The 15,197-nt window shown below is 33.8% G+C and overlaps 1 protein-coding gene and 1 pseudogene across 1 annotated transcript; one reads left to right on the top strand and one right to left on the bottom strand.

Annotated features, from left to right (window-relative positions):
- Nucleotides 1–8,205, top strand: LOC110715706 (annotated as a pseudogene).
- Nucleotides 8,206–8,443: 238 nt separating this feature from the next.
- LOC110715705 (subtilisin-like protease SBT1.9) lies at nt 8,444–11,215 on the bottom strand. Its single transcript, XM_021894301.1, has one exon. The coding sequence runs from the start codon at nt 11,169–11,171 to the stop codon at nt 8,835–8,837; it is 2,337 nt and encodes a 778-aa protein (XP_021749993.1). The 5' UTR covers nt 11,172–11,215; the 3' UTR covers nt 8,444–8,834.
- Between the last annotated feature and the right edge of the window lie 3,982 nt (nt 11,216–15,197).

The raw sequence follows: 15,197 nt of genomic DNA, 5'->3' as shown, positions 1-15,197 counted from the left end.
AAAAGACTCCATTATCTTAATAGTATCACACTCCCACCAACCACAAAATCACTAAACAATTTGCCCATGCCGTCTATGCCTAATATCTAGCCCAAAAATCTCGGATGAAATTAAAACTAAGTACTCATTTTGAACAGAATTAACCAAAAATCAAAGTAAAATGAGATATTTCAGTCAAATTTTCTCTCTTTTTCTTCACTTACTCATTTTCACTCTAAATCCTCAATTGGGTATTAGCGGTTTTCCAAGTTCATCATTGGACCCACTTACTCAACAAAATTTAGACAGAATTCATTATCTTCCTGGCCAGAATTTTGATGTGGGGTTTTCACAGTTTTCTGGGTATGTAACTGTTAATGAAGAATATGGAAGAGCACTGTTTTATTGGTTCATTGAAGCTGTTGAAGATCCTTCTTCAAAACCTCTTCTTTTGTGGCTTAATGGAGGTTCAATCTTGTTTTTAACCCTTCTTTTATTTAATTTTATTCTGTATTTGGTGAATTGGGAGTGGGAAAGGGTAATGATGTAGACGGGATTCGATCACTAGTTTTGAGTATCACTTTGGGTGACTTTTGCTAACTAATCTAGTTGACATTGACTTTGATTTTATTTGTTATTGCTTGAAACATACTGGTTATGATATCGAATTTATTTTTTGATTGAAATAATTGTCATTTAATTTAGTATGGGTGGCTGTCTTTTGGATTGCATTTTAGTCTTGAAATGTGATTATTCAAGTATTTTGAATTAATGGTTGTTTGTTCTGGTTGATATAGATTAAAATTGGTGAATTTTTGGACTGTTTTTTCTATAATTTTTTTTTGTAAATATACTTAGAATTTAGGTGTGTTCATTGATTTATTTGTTTTTCTATATTAGCTGTATTTTGGATTGCATTTTACTTTGTAATGGTGTTTTTTTTAGCAAGTTGATGCTGTATAGATTGGGAATTTGAGTTAATGGTTGTTTCGTGTAGGGCCCGGATGTTCATCCATTGCCTATGGGGAGGCAGAAGAGCTGGGTCCATTTCATATTGAGAAAGATGGGAAAACACTTTATATGAATCCTCACTCCTGGAACAAAGGTATGCAATACTTTAATGGATTTGTCAATGAATTCATTTCTACTCTTATATTTTTATGTAATTGTATGGTTGAACTCTCTTTCTACCATTGACTCAAATGCTCAAGTTTCTTTATTTCCTCTAATATTGGACCATGAAGAAGGAGTTCGAATGGATGAAAGAAAGTAGGAAAGTAAACACTTTGTATATGATATTAAAGTTTTTGATTTGGAATTAGAATTCAATGAAGGAAGAGCTAATTGGAGGGTTACCAAGTATATGCTTCGAAACGTTAAAATCAAAACTATCTGCTGTTGATATGGATAATTTGGGAACTACACGTTTCACAACAGTTTTTTTTTTTTATTCATCCTGATAGAGTATAAAAGCTCTAGTGTCTCATCTTATCCTTCGGGTTTGACATGGTTTGATGTGACATTAAATCCGTTGTATTAGCTTTTCTAGTGGACTTAAGTTTTTTCATCAGAGAGATCACACAAGATATCTCAGTAAAAATAATGATAACAGACAAGTAAGAACTACTCAAAATCCAAATCAACTCATTAAATTCATTTCTCAGTATTCTCACCATAGACTCAGAGAATACATTTTTCAATCTTGACTGAAAATTAAAGCGATGTAATCTATATTTTTGAATTTGGGTGGCAAAGTTTAACACAACACCTTGTATCGTTTGGCTATGTTTTTCTAAGTACTTTTTTATGCAAAATAAGATCTTTAGTTTAAAGGAATAACTGACCTGCATAACACAAATTTCCCCCCATTTTCTTGACACCCCCTCTCTCTCCCTCCCTCTTTCTTTTTAATCATTTTGAGTTATCCAATCTTTTGGGTAATTCTGTATTAAGTTCAAAGTGTTATTTTTCTAATTTCTTTTTAAAACCTAACAAAGACAAGGACATACTTTCCTTGCCTCTAGAAGTTCTTCCAGTTTTGACTTTTGTTTGTATGACAATCACTGTCCAAGTAAGAAGAACTTTTAGAGACAAAGGGTGTATCTTATTAGGACTATGATGGGTTGAGTGAACTTGTGATTCTTCATGTCAAATTCATCATATTAGGTTTCTTCTTGAAATCATTGTAATTCTGAGTGGTCAAAAAAATCAGCAGCAAACAAGTTAGAGAATATGTTACATTTCCAAATATGCTTTTTACATCTTGTCCTATGTCTAGCAATTGGTTCTGCAGGGTAAATGCCATGTATGTCATTCAACACTAATAAAGAGATCAAGATTGATAATGATAGGCCTAATGGGCACCTATTGCATCTGTAAATATATTGATTAAGCTGTAAACAAGTTCAATTTGTTTGTGTTCTGGTTAAGATTGTAATGGCTAGATTTGCTAATGTTAAATGTATGATCATTAGGAACAGGTACGGTCTTGTGCTAATTTGATCTTGAAGGGGGCTCTTTTTAAAACCATTTGCTTTTTATGCAGTTGCCAATATTTTGTTTCTGGATTTTCCTGCTGGAGTTGGCTTTTCATATTCCAACACTACATCTGATTTGCTATCTCATGGAGACAAAAGAACTGGTATCTGCTTTTAACATATATGACGTGGACTTATATATATTTTAAAAATAGAATCATTTATGGCTGTAGACTGTTCTTCTATGGATTTCAGCTCAGGACTCCTTGAAGTTTCTGCTGGAGTGGTTCGAACGGTTCCCACACTATAAGGGGAGATAATTTTACATTTCAGGAGAGAGATATGGAGGTATTCCTTAAATATTTGTTTTGCGTTGGATTAGTTATTTATTTGTTTTTTTTTTTCAAAATATGTTGTGTTTCCTTTCATTCCAAATTTTTATAAATACGTTTGACAAGTTCCTGCGATGCTTAGAAGCCCCCTTTCTCATACAGAGGAGAGATTCTTCTTTAGGTTATCTAGAATCTGGATCCTGGATGTTGTGTTTAGTGCTGTGATTTTTTTTTTTGATGTGTAGCTAGGTAATTTTCAGTGACTCAAAATATTTATAACTAAATGGCTTATATCAATTAAATATTATCTTACAAGCTTATGGGTACATTTGTGGTCAGTCCAATGTCAAAAGCGACTGTTTGCGTAGTGGTGCTTGTTAAACGTATACTTTTATACTGGTAGGAAAGACAGAGGTTCAGATGGTAGTTACGGTGTAGTTTAGATCATCTATTAGACATATTTAGAAAATTGGTGCTTGCAGAGTTCCCTTCACCTTTTATTGCAGAGAATGATGTTGTATGTTTTACAGGACATTATGTGACCCAGCTCAGCCAAGCAATTGTAAGGCACAACTTGGCAAATACCAAGAAAACGATTAATCTTAAGGGTTATATGGTATGTTTTCCTCTCATGCGAGAAACACGAGCTTGTTATGGCTATCTGCAGAATACTTAACTATCTTTTTATTTATATGTGTTTCAGGTTGGAAATGCCCTGACTGATGATTTCTATGACCACCTTGGGGTTTTCCAATTTATGTGGTCATCCGGATTAATCTCTGATGAAACATACAAGCTGCTTAACGTATTCTGCGACTTTGAATCATTTGTACACTCATCAGACAAGTGCAATAAAATACTAGATGTTGCTAACAATGAACTTGGAAACATTGACCCATATAGCATCTATACCCCCTCTTGTACTGCAAACTCTTCGTTACCTAACAAACTACTGAAAAGACTGGTAAGAGCTAAGTGGTATTTTGGCATTTGTTTTAATCCTGCAACATTTTTTGTTTGTAAAATTAGCATGTAAGAATGTTAATTATTTATCTAATTAATGCAAAGCTACATACTTCCTCCGTCCTTGATTAAAAGCTCAATTTATCTCAAAATTTTGCTCCTATTCAAAAGTCCCGTTCTGCTATTCCTAATTCGGGTGGGCCCCCGAATCCACTATTTTTTTTTACTCACTTCTAACGAACAAACCCCTCTAACCCCATTATTTTTTTGCTTACTTCCTCTGGAAACAATAAACTATTCCCACTACCTTTCTTTTGTATTCAATTTTAATCAACAACACCTCACTAACACTCGTCTCTTAAAATTGTGTGCCTATGAGAAATGGGGATTTTATTTAGGGATGGGCGAGTATTATTGATGGGGAGGTTGGCCTTCAGTACTTGGATTAAATGGGGATAATAACTTAACATTGTGCATCCACCTTGTATCCTCTCTGAACTATTTAAGCATTGACCTTCTAAGATTAGAGTTTTTTGTGTCCTTGGACTTGAGCCGACATAATGTCAGCTAAGACCTTGCTTTCTATATTGGCTTTTTAGTTCTGTGAAACTTGCTCTCTCTTACTATACTGACTGTGCTTATTAATTATCATCTTGCTGCTTGGAGATCTGATCTTTTGAGCTAGTTGTGCATGCCTTATTGAGTAACAAAAATTGTTGTTAGCTTCCGTTCCAATATTATATTCAATCATATCACATTGATTATCCATTTATCCTACTTTCTGATTTGGGGAGTTCAAATTGACTGTCTTTTATGTCCACTCTTTGACTGTACAACTAATGGACTACTTTATTAGAAAATATGCCTACTTATTCTTTTTCCACTTTTCTTGCTTTATATGAAATGTTAACTAAGGTTAATACTCTAATATGTAGGGAATAATTTCAAGTTTTATAAATCTAAAAGTTCATCCTTGTTTAATATCTTTGTTGATTATTCATGATTGGGAATGGTATTTGCTAGATCGGTCACACCAATGAAGCATATGATCCATGTAGTGAGAAGCATTCAGTTGTATACTTCAACAATCCAGAAGTTCAGCAAGCACTACACGTTAATCCCAAGTTTGCTCCTAAGAAATGGGAAACATGCAGGTAGTTCTCCAGAAATAGGCAATTGACCATTTTGTCAGATCAAATATTATAAGCATGGTTTAGCAGGAATTTTTTAGTGGCCACCTATGTGCATGATAATCTGGCTAACCTGGCTTTCCGCTTCTAGTACAGGGTATTCTGAGCAGATGATTTTCATTGAGTAAACTGTTGCTCATGAAAAGATATTTGCGACATGACTTGATCACAATTTTTTTGGAAACAGGGGCTGTTTGATTACAAAAATGGGTTTGATTGGAGATAAAAAATAATCTAACATTGCTTCTAGCTCTTGTGCATTTTTTTTTACCTCAAATATAAAGCTCATGTATATTTTTATGCATTAATTTAGTGTGATAATTTTGTGGTATATCCAGTTTGTTCTGGAAACTATATCATATGTATGTTTTATAAATCCTTCAGGTTTGATCTCATTTCCAATATTCGTTTATATGATAACGTGGCAATCTTTAGATAGTATCCTCACACTCTGAACTTTGAAGTTTTTTAGCTAATAATTCTGCCTTGAAGCTGTAACACTGATATCCAGAACAATAATTATATTTTCCAATGATTTTCTCTTGATCATCTTCGTTCGTATTCTCCATCCCATAATAGAGTTACTAGTTGACTTTGACATGATTTAAGCTTGCGAAACCCAGAACAGTAACAAGGTACTTTATTGTTGGGTGGAGGGAGTAGATATCTGCTGACTGCTATTTAATTGTTGTGCTTGTACCCTGCATTCCTTTACATCTATACACTGCACCAAATGGAGTTGAAGTTACCAGTTGCAATTTAATGCCACTCAATATACTTTTTTCCTTCTTTGTGTCTTGCAGTGAAATGATAAATACCAACTGGAAAGATTCATCGAGCTCAGTCCGTGACATATATCACGAGCTTATAAATGCAGGACTTCGAATTTGGATTTTCAGGTTTTAATCAGCAGACTCTATCTTATCCTGTATTTGGCTCTGTATTTTTTCCTTTGTGCATGTGTGTGTGTGTGTGTGTGTGTTTTTTTTTTTTTTTGGGGGGGGGGTTTGGAAGATCACTGAGTTCAGTCCTTGACATATATTATGGATGTGGGAATTTGAATTTGGATTTTCAGGTTTTAATCAGCACACACTATCTTATCCCTTATTTAATCCTGTAATTTTGTGTTTTTTTTTTCCGGGTGGGTTGGGGGGGGGGGGGGGGGGCTCGGAAGATCATGAAACCATTTTTTGATGGGTTTGTTCTAAGTGTCAAAATGGTTAGAATATACTCCCTTTGTCCACATACAAATAATCTTCTTGTATTTCCTTTTAGGATGTCCACAAATAATCTTCCTGTATTTCCTTTTAGGATGTCTTACAAAAAATCTTATTGGTTTAAACTTTAAAATATTTTTTTTTTCATATTTAACCCATGTGAAGTACACACTCTCTGTCCCCATAGCCCACCCTACTAAATTCCTTAATAAGGGTGCCAAAGCCTAACAGGAAGATTTTTCATGGAAAGAGGGAGTATATTAATATATGTAATTTGTATATATGACCTTTTGGTCTATTGTTGAGCATCATTTCCATGTTTTTTTTTCATTATAATTGATTTCCCATTATATTAGAAAATTATTGATATTTTGTTTGTAAAAGTTCAGAAACTGACACGTACTTTGTTGCACATAACACTCGTGACTGGACTTAAGTCTGGAGTTTATTAAGTTGATGTTATAATTAGGATTTGGGTGCACATATATATTGGTGATATGTGCACATGAGCTCCTTCATAATGACAGCCAATTGACTGGCAGGCTCGGTGCATCAGCTTGTTTGTGTAATTGAACCAGTGACCGTCAACACTAAATCTAGTACAAGGGTTTTTGTGGCAATGGTCAAATTAGGACAACACCCCAATTAGTCTTTTTGTTAAAGCATATGTTACTATCAAAGGGCTGGTTGTGGTTTGCAATTATTTTTCTTAGTCGATTTTGTCGTTTGCAATTATATTTTCTGTATTGCTCTATCTGTATTATAAGCATGTTGATTGTAATTGTATTTTTGTTGACATGAAATGAGCTCCAATGAAAAGCAAATAATATAGCTTTTTTATTTTATTTACTCAATGCAGTGGTGATACTGATGCTGTAATTCCTGTCACATCAACAAGATACAGTATAGATGCTCTCAAACTTCCAACCGTTAAGCCTTGGCGTGCCTGGTATGATGACGGACAGGTAATTTATTACACTTACTGTAGAAGCTAAGACTACTTTCCTATATTATCCTCGGTTTTACTGTCAGCTTTGTCTTATTACTCTAACCAAAACTGGTTATGGATTCCTCAAGTCTAATTTATGCTATGATGCATAAGCTATGCTAGAGTTTGCGTTTATGTTTTGTGCATATACTTATTCAAGTACTTATATAATTGTCATTTATTTTCTATTCTTTCCATTGCAGAACTTAAATCGCTCCTAAGATGGTTAGATGGAACTTGTTTATCAAACTCATATTTTACTTTTTGCAACTTGCAGTCTTATAAGTTTAAAATTTTAATCATATGCTGTTCTGATACATAATTAATGGAATAGTTGTTTGAACCTCACTAATATAGGCTTTTGGGAAGGAAATACTGCCTTAATGCCTTTTACTTAGCTCAGTTTCTTAGTGTTTAAATTACCTTTCAGATATTTTGCTTTAAATTCATCATCCTAGCTTGAGTTTTTGACTGATTGTTTACATGGAATTTATGTACTCGAAAAACCTCAATTTAATCATATGCTGTTCTGATACATAATTTGGTTTTTCTGTACTCGAACAGGTTGGGGGATGGACACAAGAATACAAAGGCCTTACATTTGTGGCGATGAGGGGAGCTGGCCATGAAGTCCCTCTACATCAATCTAAGCTTTCCCTTATACTGGCCAAGTCCTTCTTGTCTGGTGAATCGATGCCAGCACTGCATCAAGTCAGTGATTCTTAAACACAGCATTCTGTAGGGATAACTATTAGGGGTTGTTATGATCAGAGAGTTGAAAGGATCTTAACTCTTGATTGTCTTTCCCATTCTCGAAACCCCTATTTATATGCACTCTAGATTTAATATATAACCTCAATGGGGTCAAGAAAATTCCAATATTCATACGGAATAATACTTCACCCGCTTACGACAGTGATACTGAATATGTGTATGTTTTAAAGTGCTGTTTGGGGTACAAACCCCTTGTGTACATGTTAGAGCTTTACTTGGGTTAATCTCTGTTTTACCTTGCTTTGTTTGAAAAGTGATTCTCATTGCAGTGAGAACTTGGGCAAATTGCTGGACTTGATTTCTCTTGCGAGCCGTAATTTTTTTTTTTAAATTCACCTGAAATTCAAAACCAAACTTAGCTTAAAGAAAGATACATTCCTTTTGTGACATTTAGGTCTGGAATATCATAGACTCACACCTGCATTGATGCATACATATCCTTAATGTTCATGTATGCTTTAGATTGCTTGTTTAATATCAAACTCGAGGTTAATACACCTAGAGTTGTAATGCTCGATAAAGGTATTGTCCAATTGCTTGATAACGCTTAGCCTTGAAATGATGCTAATGTGTACATTACCGTGATTAATTAGTATATGCTTCTTCTACATAAAAATCTACATATATGAGTACTTTTGGTTAGCTTCCGATACCTCCCAATGAAGATCCTTGACTGGAAAGAACTGCGAAAGCACTTTAAGGGGACATTATTTTCTGACTGCTTAAATGACTCGAAAAACCTGTTTCAGTAATCTAAGTAATTTAGCTTTGATCATATGACATAGGATTAAAATCTTTGGGAGAAGGAGGATTGAGCAAAGCCAAGGGTGCATGTCTCATAAATTACAATTTTATGGGTATAATATGCCTCTCAATATTTGGCTAAACTACTTGTTTTATTGTGGACATATTGATCAGACAGGGGGCTTAAAGTACACTGTCGGGGATATAACAATGGGACTCCTTACTCTATGCTGTCCATGGTTTTCCATCCAAACCAGCGAACCGTATGTATTTTCTGACTTATCAGCACTCTTGTACTTGATCGTCATAGTATAGCTCTGCTTCTCATACCGTCTCTTAAACACCAATGTTCTCGGGTACACCCTCACTTGAGCTCCCTTAGGTGCGGTTATCAGTGCCTTGTATGTTGTCATACCATATCTTCCTACATTCGTTACAGTCCTATGAAAAGTTGTAGTAGCAGTTTTTGTGTTGTTTTCATAGTAAGCAATGAAGGATGGGTAATTGAGGTCATTTGATGGGGTTGAGCAGTGGTGTTTGTTTGATCTTACTATGCTCATCATTTGGTTTCTTGTAAAATTCATTGAACAAAGGAGGTTTACGTAGTCTTGTGGTGCCAAGTCGTAGACAAGCCCTGGGTCAAGTGCACGGTTAGGATCAATCTGACCTGATCCCATGGCTAATGGGGAAGCAGGTGCAAGGTTGAAACCATTGTCCTTGATAGCACTGCGAGTGTTATCAAGCGGGTCTGCTGTTGTCATAATTGCAGACCTGATAGCAGCAGGGGTCCAATCTGGGTGTGCTGCCTTCAGAAGGGCGGCCACTCCTGAAGCGTGTGGACACGCCATTGATGTTCCTGAGATCAGAGCATAGTCATTTGACAGTACTATGTTATCACCAATCCTAGCAACCTCAATGTTCGGAACATAAGCTGCTAGTATCTGTGTTCCGGGGGCCATGACATCCGGCTTCAGTACACTCTGACAATTCCTAGACGGTCCCCTAGAGGTGTAAGACGCGGCAACTGGTGCAGGCTTCAACCCAACAAACGTCTGCTGGAATTGCATGCTCACCCAAGAACTATTCTTGTGTGATTTCGCGTATGTTATAATGGTTCGGCCCTCCTTGGGACCGACGACAATCCCAGGCCATGAGACTTCCCCTGCCTCATAAATCAGAGGATCTTTGGAGATGAATATTGCACCAGCTACTTTAGAGTTAGAAACTTGGTAAATTTGATTAAATACCATACCAGATTTACCAGTATCTTCACAAATGACTATTTCATTAGTAGCTACTTTTGTCAAGTAATCAGAAGAGTTGCACATTGCTAGTTTTTGCTCGTATCGCAACAAGACCTTTTGAATGACAGCACTAGCCGGGAATAAGGTCCAGCCTACGATTTCCCGGCCATTTCCGAGCAACAAAGTCCCGGAAAATTGTCTGTCAACGTTGCTTGCAGCAACTGTCATGGACCAGGGAATGTCGTTGTGGACAGAACCATACGCCGGGCCTTTATTTCCTGCTGAAGAGGACACTAACACGCCTCGCTCCATCGCAGCAAACGAGCCTATTGCAACAGGATTTTTGTAAAGGGGGAGCTCATGGAATCCTAGTGATATGGATATGACATCAACACCGTCTGCAATGGCTTGGTCCATGGCAGCAAGCATGTCCGAGGTGAGGCAAAGGCCGTCATCCCATACCACCTTATAGATAGCCACTCTAGCGCGAGGAGCCACCCCTCTAGCTGTACCTCTTGCATAGCCGAAGAAGGACACATCATCAACGTAGTTTCCTACGGCTGTTGACGAGGTATGGGTGCCATGACCGTCGTTGTCCCTAGCCGAGTTCACCTTGGGCTTAAGCTTAGGGTTCGAGGCTATAACACCCTTGTTAAAGTATCTAGCCCCTATCAACTTGTTATTACACATGGACGTGTTAAAATTTTGTCCTCCCTCACACGCACCCTCCCACCTGGATGACACTGGGGTCATCCCGGCATCATTAAAGCTCCGACTCTCAGGCCAAACCCCGGTGTCTATGACCCCAACAATAACGTCGTGGCCATAGTTTGAGGCCGGCCAAAGACCGGTACGTGAGTTGAGTGAAAGAAAGTCAATAGTCCTAGTGGTGTCAAGTGTAGCTCTAGCCTCTTCATAAGCTATTACAAAAGCCGGATGTTTTTCAAGCTTTTGAAGCTCATTTTGAGACAAAAATGCACTAAACCCATGTAAGGCATTATCATAACTATAAAGGACACTAGGTGAACTATAAGAAGTGGGTGAGTCATAGCCATGGGGTGTCACGGCCGAGGCGAGGGACTCGACGGTGGAGGTGTACCAATGATGGTGGCTAGTGAAAACATTAGGCATGAGGGACTTATTCATGTGGATGATGTAAGTTGATCTTTGGTGAGTTTCTCCATTAGAAGAGTGGATAAGTTGACTTATTAGTAAGAAAATAATAATGTTTAGAGAAGACATTAGTCTATTGAAAATATACATGAATTTTTATGATATACTATATGATATGGAAAGGATATAATGCAAATATTAAATTTTTGGTTGGTTTATATAGATTGTTGGGAGGAAATAAAGAGTTTATAGTCAAATGGGGTCAATACTTTTTTAATTATAAAGTAATTAATCATATTATTAATGACATAAATGGGACATATTTTTGCAAATATGATGTAAGACGAAATAAAGGTCATATATGGAGTTGTAAGTTTTCCACATAAATGATACATCAAGCCAGCAAGGTGGACACTTTCTTGGAGTAAATTATAGCACTACTTTATAGAAATTAAAAATTCTTAATGATATTGATTTTTCAGGTGATTTCAATGAGATCATTGAGGAAAGTGAATTACTATTTTAATCATTTTTTTTTTGGTGGTACAGTTAATGTTTTTAATAGGAATCGAGCTTTGAGATGTCATACTCGCTTTGATATGTTATTATAAAGTTGCAACAGTTTGACTTTTATACGATTTATATATTCACTTTATCACATTTTATACGATTTATATATTCACTTTATTACATTTATGGTCATAATTGACCATTATCAAATGTGATGATAATTATATTGTTATAAATTTTGTAAATACAAATGAAGTATTACATATAATATCTGAAAATTCCAAGTTTATTATTAAAAAAAAACAAAAAAAGAAAATTCAAGTTTACTTATTACTTTTAAACTTATCTTATTTTCTTAGCTAAGCATTCTAATTTTTGGTAAATTTGACAATAATAGTCACTTTAATATAAGATCCATTATTTGAGACAATTTTTTGCCATTGTAATTTCAAAACATAAGGATAGGATCCTCATGGTGTATATATAAAAATTTATGATGTGTGAATGCCAATCAATTATCTTAATTACCTAGTTAGAATATTCAGAGGTGTTATTCATGATATATTATCGAATCCCGGCCCATCGATCTACATCAGACGTGATATGTCTTTTAATTTTATGACTACACATTGTAATTTATAATATGAAAAATGAAGATGAAGATAAATAATAATCATATAATAATCTGTTAGAGATATAAGATAAAATCAATATAAAAAAATTATATATTATTCAATGAATACATTTTAGGACTTATGATTATGGTGGTATATGTTTTAAAATTTATGACGATAGCAATATTCATAAATCTTAAAGATATACTACCATAATCATAAATCCTATAAATTAAATAATATCTTATCATAAATAGTAACACTAACTATATTATTCTCTTAATAATATCAAAAATGTATCACACATATATTATTTATGAATTTTACTTCGTAAAAGATATGATTATGGTAACATATATTAAGATTTATGATGATTATCATCTTCATGATAAATTTTTTATATTAAGATATTATTTACTAAATATCTTTAGTGAATATATCTTTATTTAATTTAAAGATGATTATAGCAAATGCAAGAATCGTGCCTTATGATAAATAAAATAAATGAAATTGTGCTAATTATGGTAGTATACCATGAATTTAACTTTGTATTACCAACCCACTTAGTTATGGTATGATAATAGTAATAGAGGACCACTAAACAACTTATCAGCTGTTTCTGGAAGTTCACATTTTCACCAAAAATCTAACAATGGCTTAATTAAAAGTATGTTACTTTCACATTGCAATTCTATATAAATATAAAAAAAAAAAATAGACTTTTTTTTTTGAAGTAAAAAAAAAATAATAATAATAATAAAAAATAGACTTATATTGGTCCAAGTTTGAAAATCTTAATCAAATGTGTTTACTAGTCTGCATAGTGTGTATATATAATATATAATAACTAGTTTAGGCCTCGTGCAATGCAAGTGCAATACACGGATTTATAATAATAAGATTTATTAATAATAATATAGTACTTTAAAATGGAGTTAATTGAAATTAAATGACCTATGTAATCTAATATCTACCTTTAAATTCTTATGTCTTATTTGTATGAAAACTTTTTTGTGTATAACTTTGTTTTAATTTTTCTTACAAAACTTATAACTAAGGTCATGTTCAGTTTATCTTATATGAAACTATTTTAAATTAAATATAAAATTTATTTTCTTACAGAAATTAAAATAAAATGAAGCAAGCAGACCGAGTGGTAGTAAAATTCCTATTGGAGACTATATCGATTGTGCCCATTGTTTAAGTAGTACAATACTTTTTCTTCTCCCAAATACTCACAATGATAACAAATGACAATTTGATACTTTGCATACTTTAGATGAGACAATAGGGGTGGTTATGAGCATGTGTAAGGTGAGCAATTGATATGTGTATTTCATTTTTTTTAAAGGATTACAAGGAAAAAAGGATTTTATTAATAAAAGATAGTCAAGCGACACTTACCAAAAATATAAAATTCTAATATAAGTAGATAACACCTTATAACTAATTAATCGTTGATTTGATTAACGAGCACCTTAAAATATATATATAAAAAATCATCTGAAGCAATACAATTTATAAATTAGCACTAACTCGGCTTGAAATCCATAAGTGCATATATATCTATTTGGATGAAAATAATCATATTAAAAGCAATAAAAAATTGTTGTAGGGGTTTATCACCGGTAAGAACACCAGTGGAACCCCCTATAAAGATTTAAGAATAAAAGAGATGAATGAGAAAAGGGAAGGGAAAACTTTTTTTAAAAAAAAAAAAAAAATCTAGCAAACGGCTAGAAAAAAACCCTCAGCTCCCAAGAGGGAAATTAAACCTAACAAAGTCCTATCGTTGATAATGATTTAATCTTTAAACTTTATCATATACTCTAGTAAATTTTTTGTACATAGAAATCCTGTATGAATTGAACTAAGGGCTCACTTTTACGGGATTGCACCGATCCAACCATCGTTAATATTAGTATTTGTAACACCGTTTCTAGACATAGGATATCGAATACAGTCTATTTAGCACACTTAGGTTGAAATAATTATTACAAGTCTAACCTTTTAAATTTGCATTACTTATATGTAGGGTTTTACTCTTTTAATTTGATGGCACTAGTGTAGTGGCCCATGAAGAAGATTTGAGAGAAGGCTTAATATGTCAAGTTTTGAGTGCTCCAAAGTTAATACTCCAATATTGATCAGTATTATCACGGTTTTAAATGCTTGCTGATCTAAATATAATGGAGGTTGTTTTCAATTGAAAATATTAGCAAATGTCATTCTAAATTAACCAATAAAATAAATCTAATATATGCAATAAAGCCAATAACTATTAACACACAATAAAAAGGTTTTTATCACTAAATAAAAAGAATTTTTGACACCCTTTGAGAAGTCCAAATCATGATTATTACCTACATAGATTCTGGCTACACATGAATACTAAAATTATAGTATAATTTATTTATTGTTATTATTACTAGGAGTCAAATATTCTTTGGAGTTCATGAGGAGGTATGTATGTACAAGCAATGTTAATATTAATAATGTACTTTATTTCACATTTGAGTTTATTGTTTATGTTGAGTCTATGGACGTGGTTCGACTTGGAGGAGTGTTTAGAGAAGAGAACGGCCATGGGTTTGATAGCACGATCATTTAGGTTTAGAACCATATATATATATGGTCTATTAAGTCGAAGATATACTTTTATGTGTAATTCTCGTATCAATTCAGTTAGAGGTTAAATAAACCTAAAAGAGAGCTAGTATTCGTGTTTAGGGGCTTAGATGGAGAGATTTTGAGAGCCTATATATCACCATCTCACACATTAATTAAAGTCCTAGTACATATTTCACAGTCTGTATTCATTTCTGGTAAAAAAAGGTTTTCCACATAAAATTCCCGTGTTCTTTGTTGTTTGTTATGTATATTATATTATTTCCGCTTTTTAATATGCACAATGGGTGAGCAACAAATTTTTCTAAGAGTTTAATTTACTGAATGACTCAATAATAAGTTTTCCAATTATCTTATTACATTATATGAAAGTACTATGTTATAAGATTTATATATAGTCACCATACCAATTGTAAATTAATTA

Source organism: Chenopodium quinoa, unplaced genomic scaffold (genome assembly GCF_001683475.1).
Source record: "Chenopodium quinoa cultivar QQ74 unplaced genomic scaffold, ASM168347v1, whole genome shotgun sequence".
NCBI lineage: Eukaryota > Viridiplantae > Streptophyta > Magnoliopsida > Caryophyllales > Amaranthaceae > Chenopodium > Chenopodium quinoa.
Note: the sequence above shows the minus strand (reverse complement) of the source record. Positions and strands in the feature narration are given on the sequence as shown.

What these genes read in the sequence shown, in the direction of transcription:
- LOC110715705 (XM_021894301.1), bottom strand. Translation starts at nt 11,171, where the DNA reads ATGTATATTTTCAATAGACTAATGTCTTCTCTAAACATTATTATTTTC.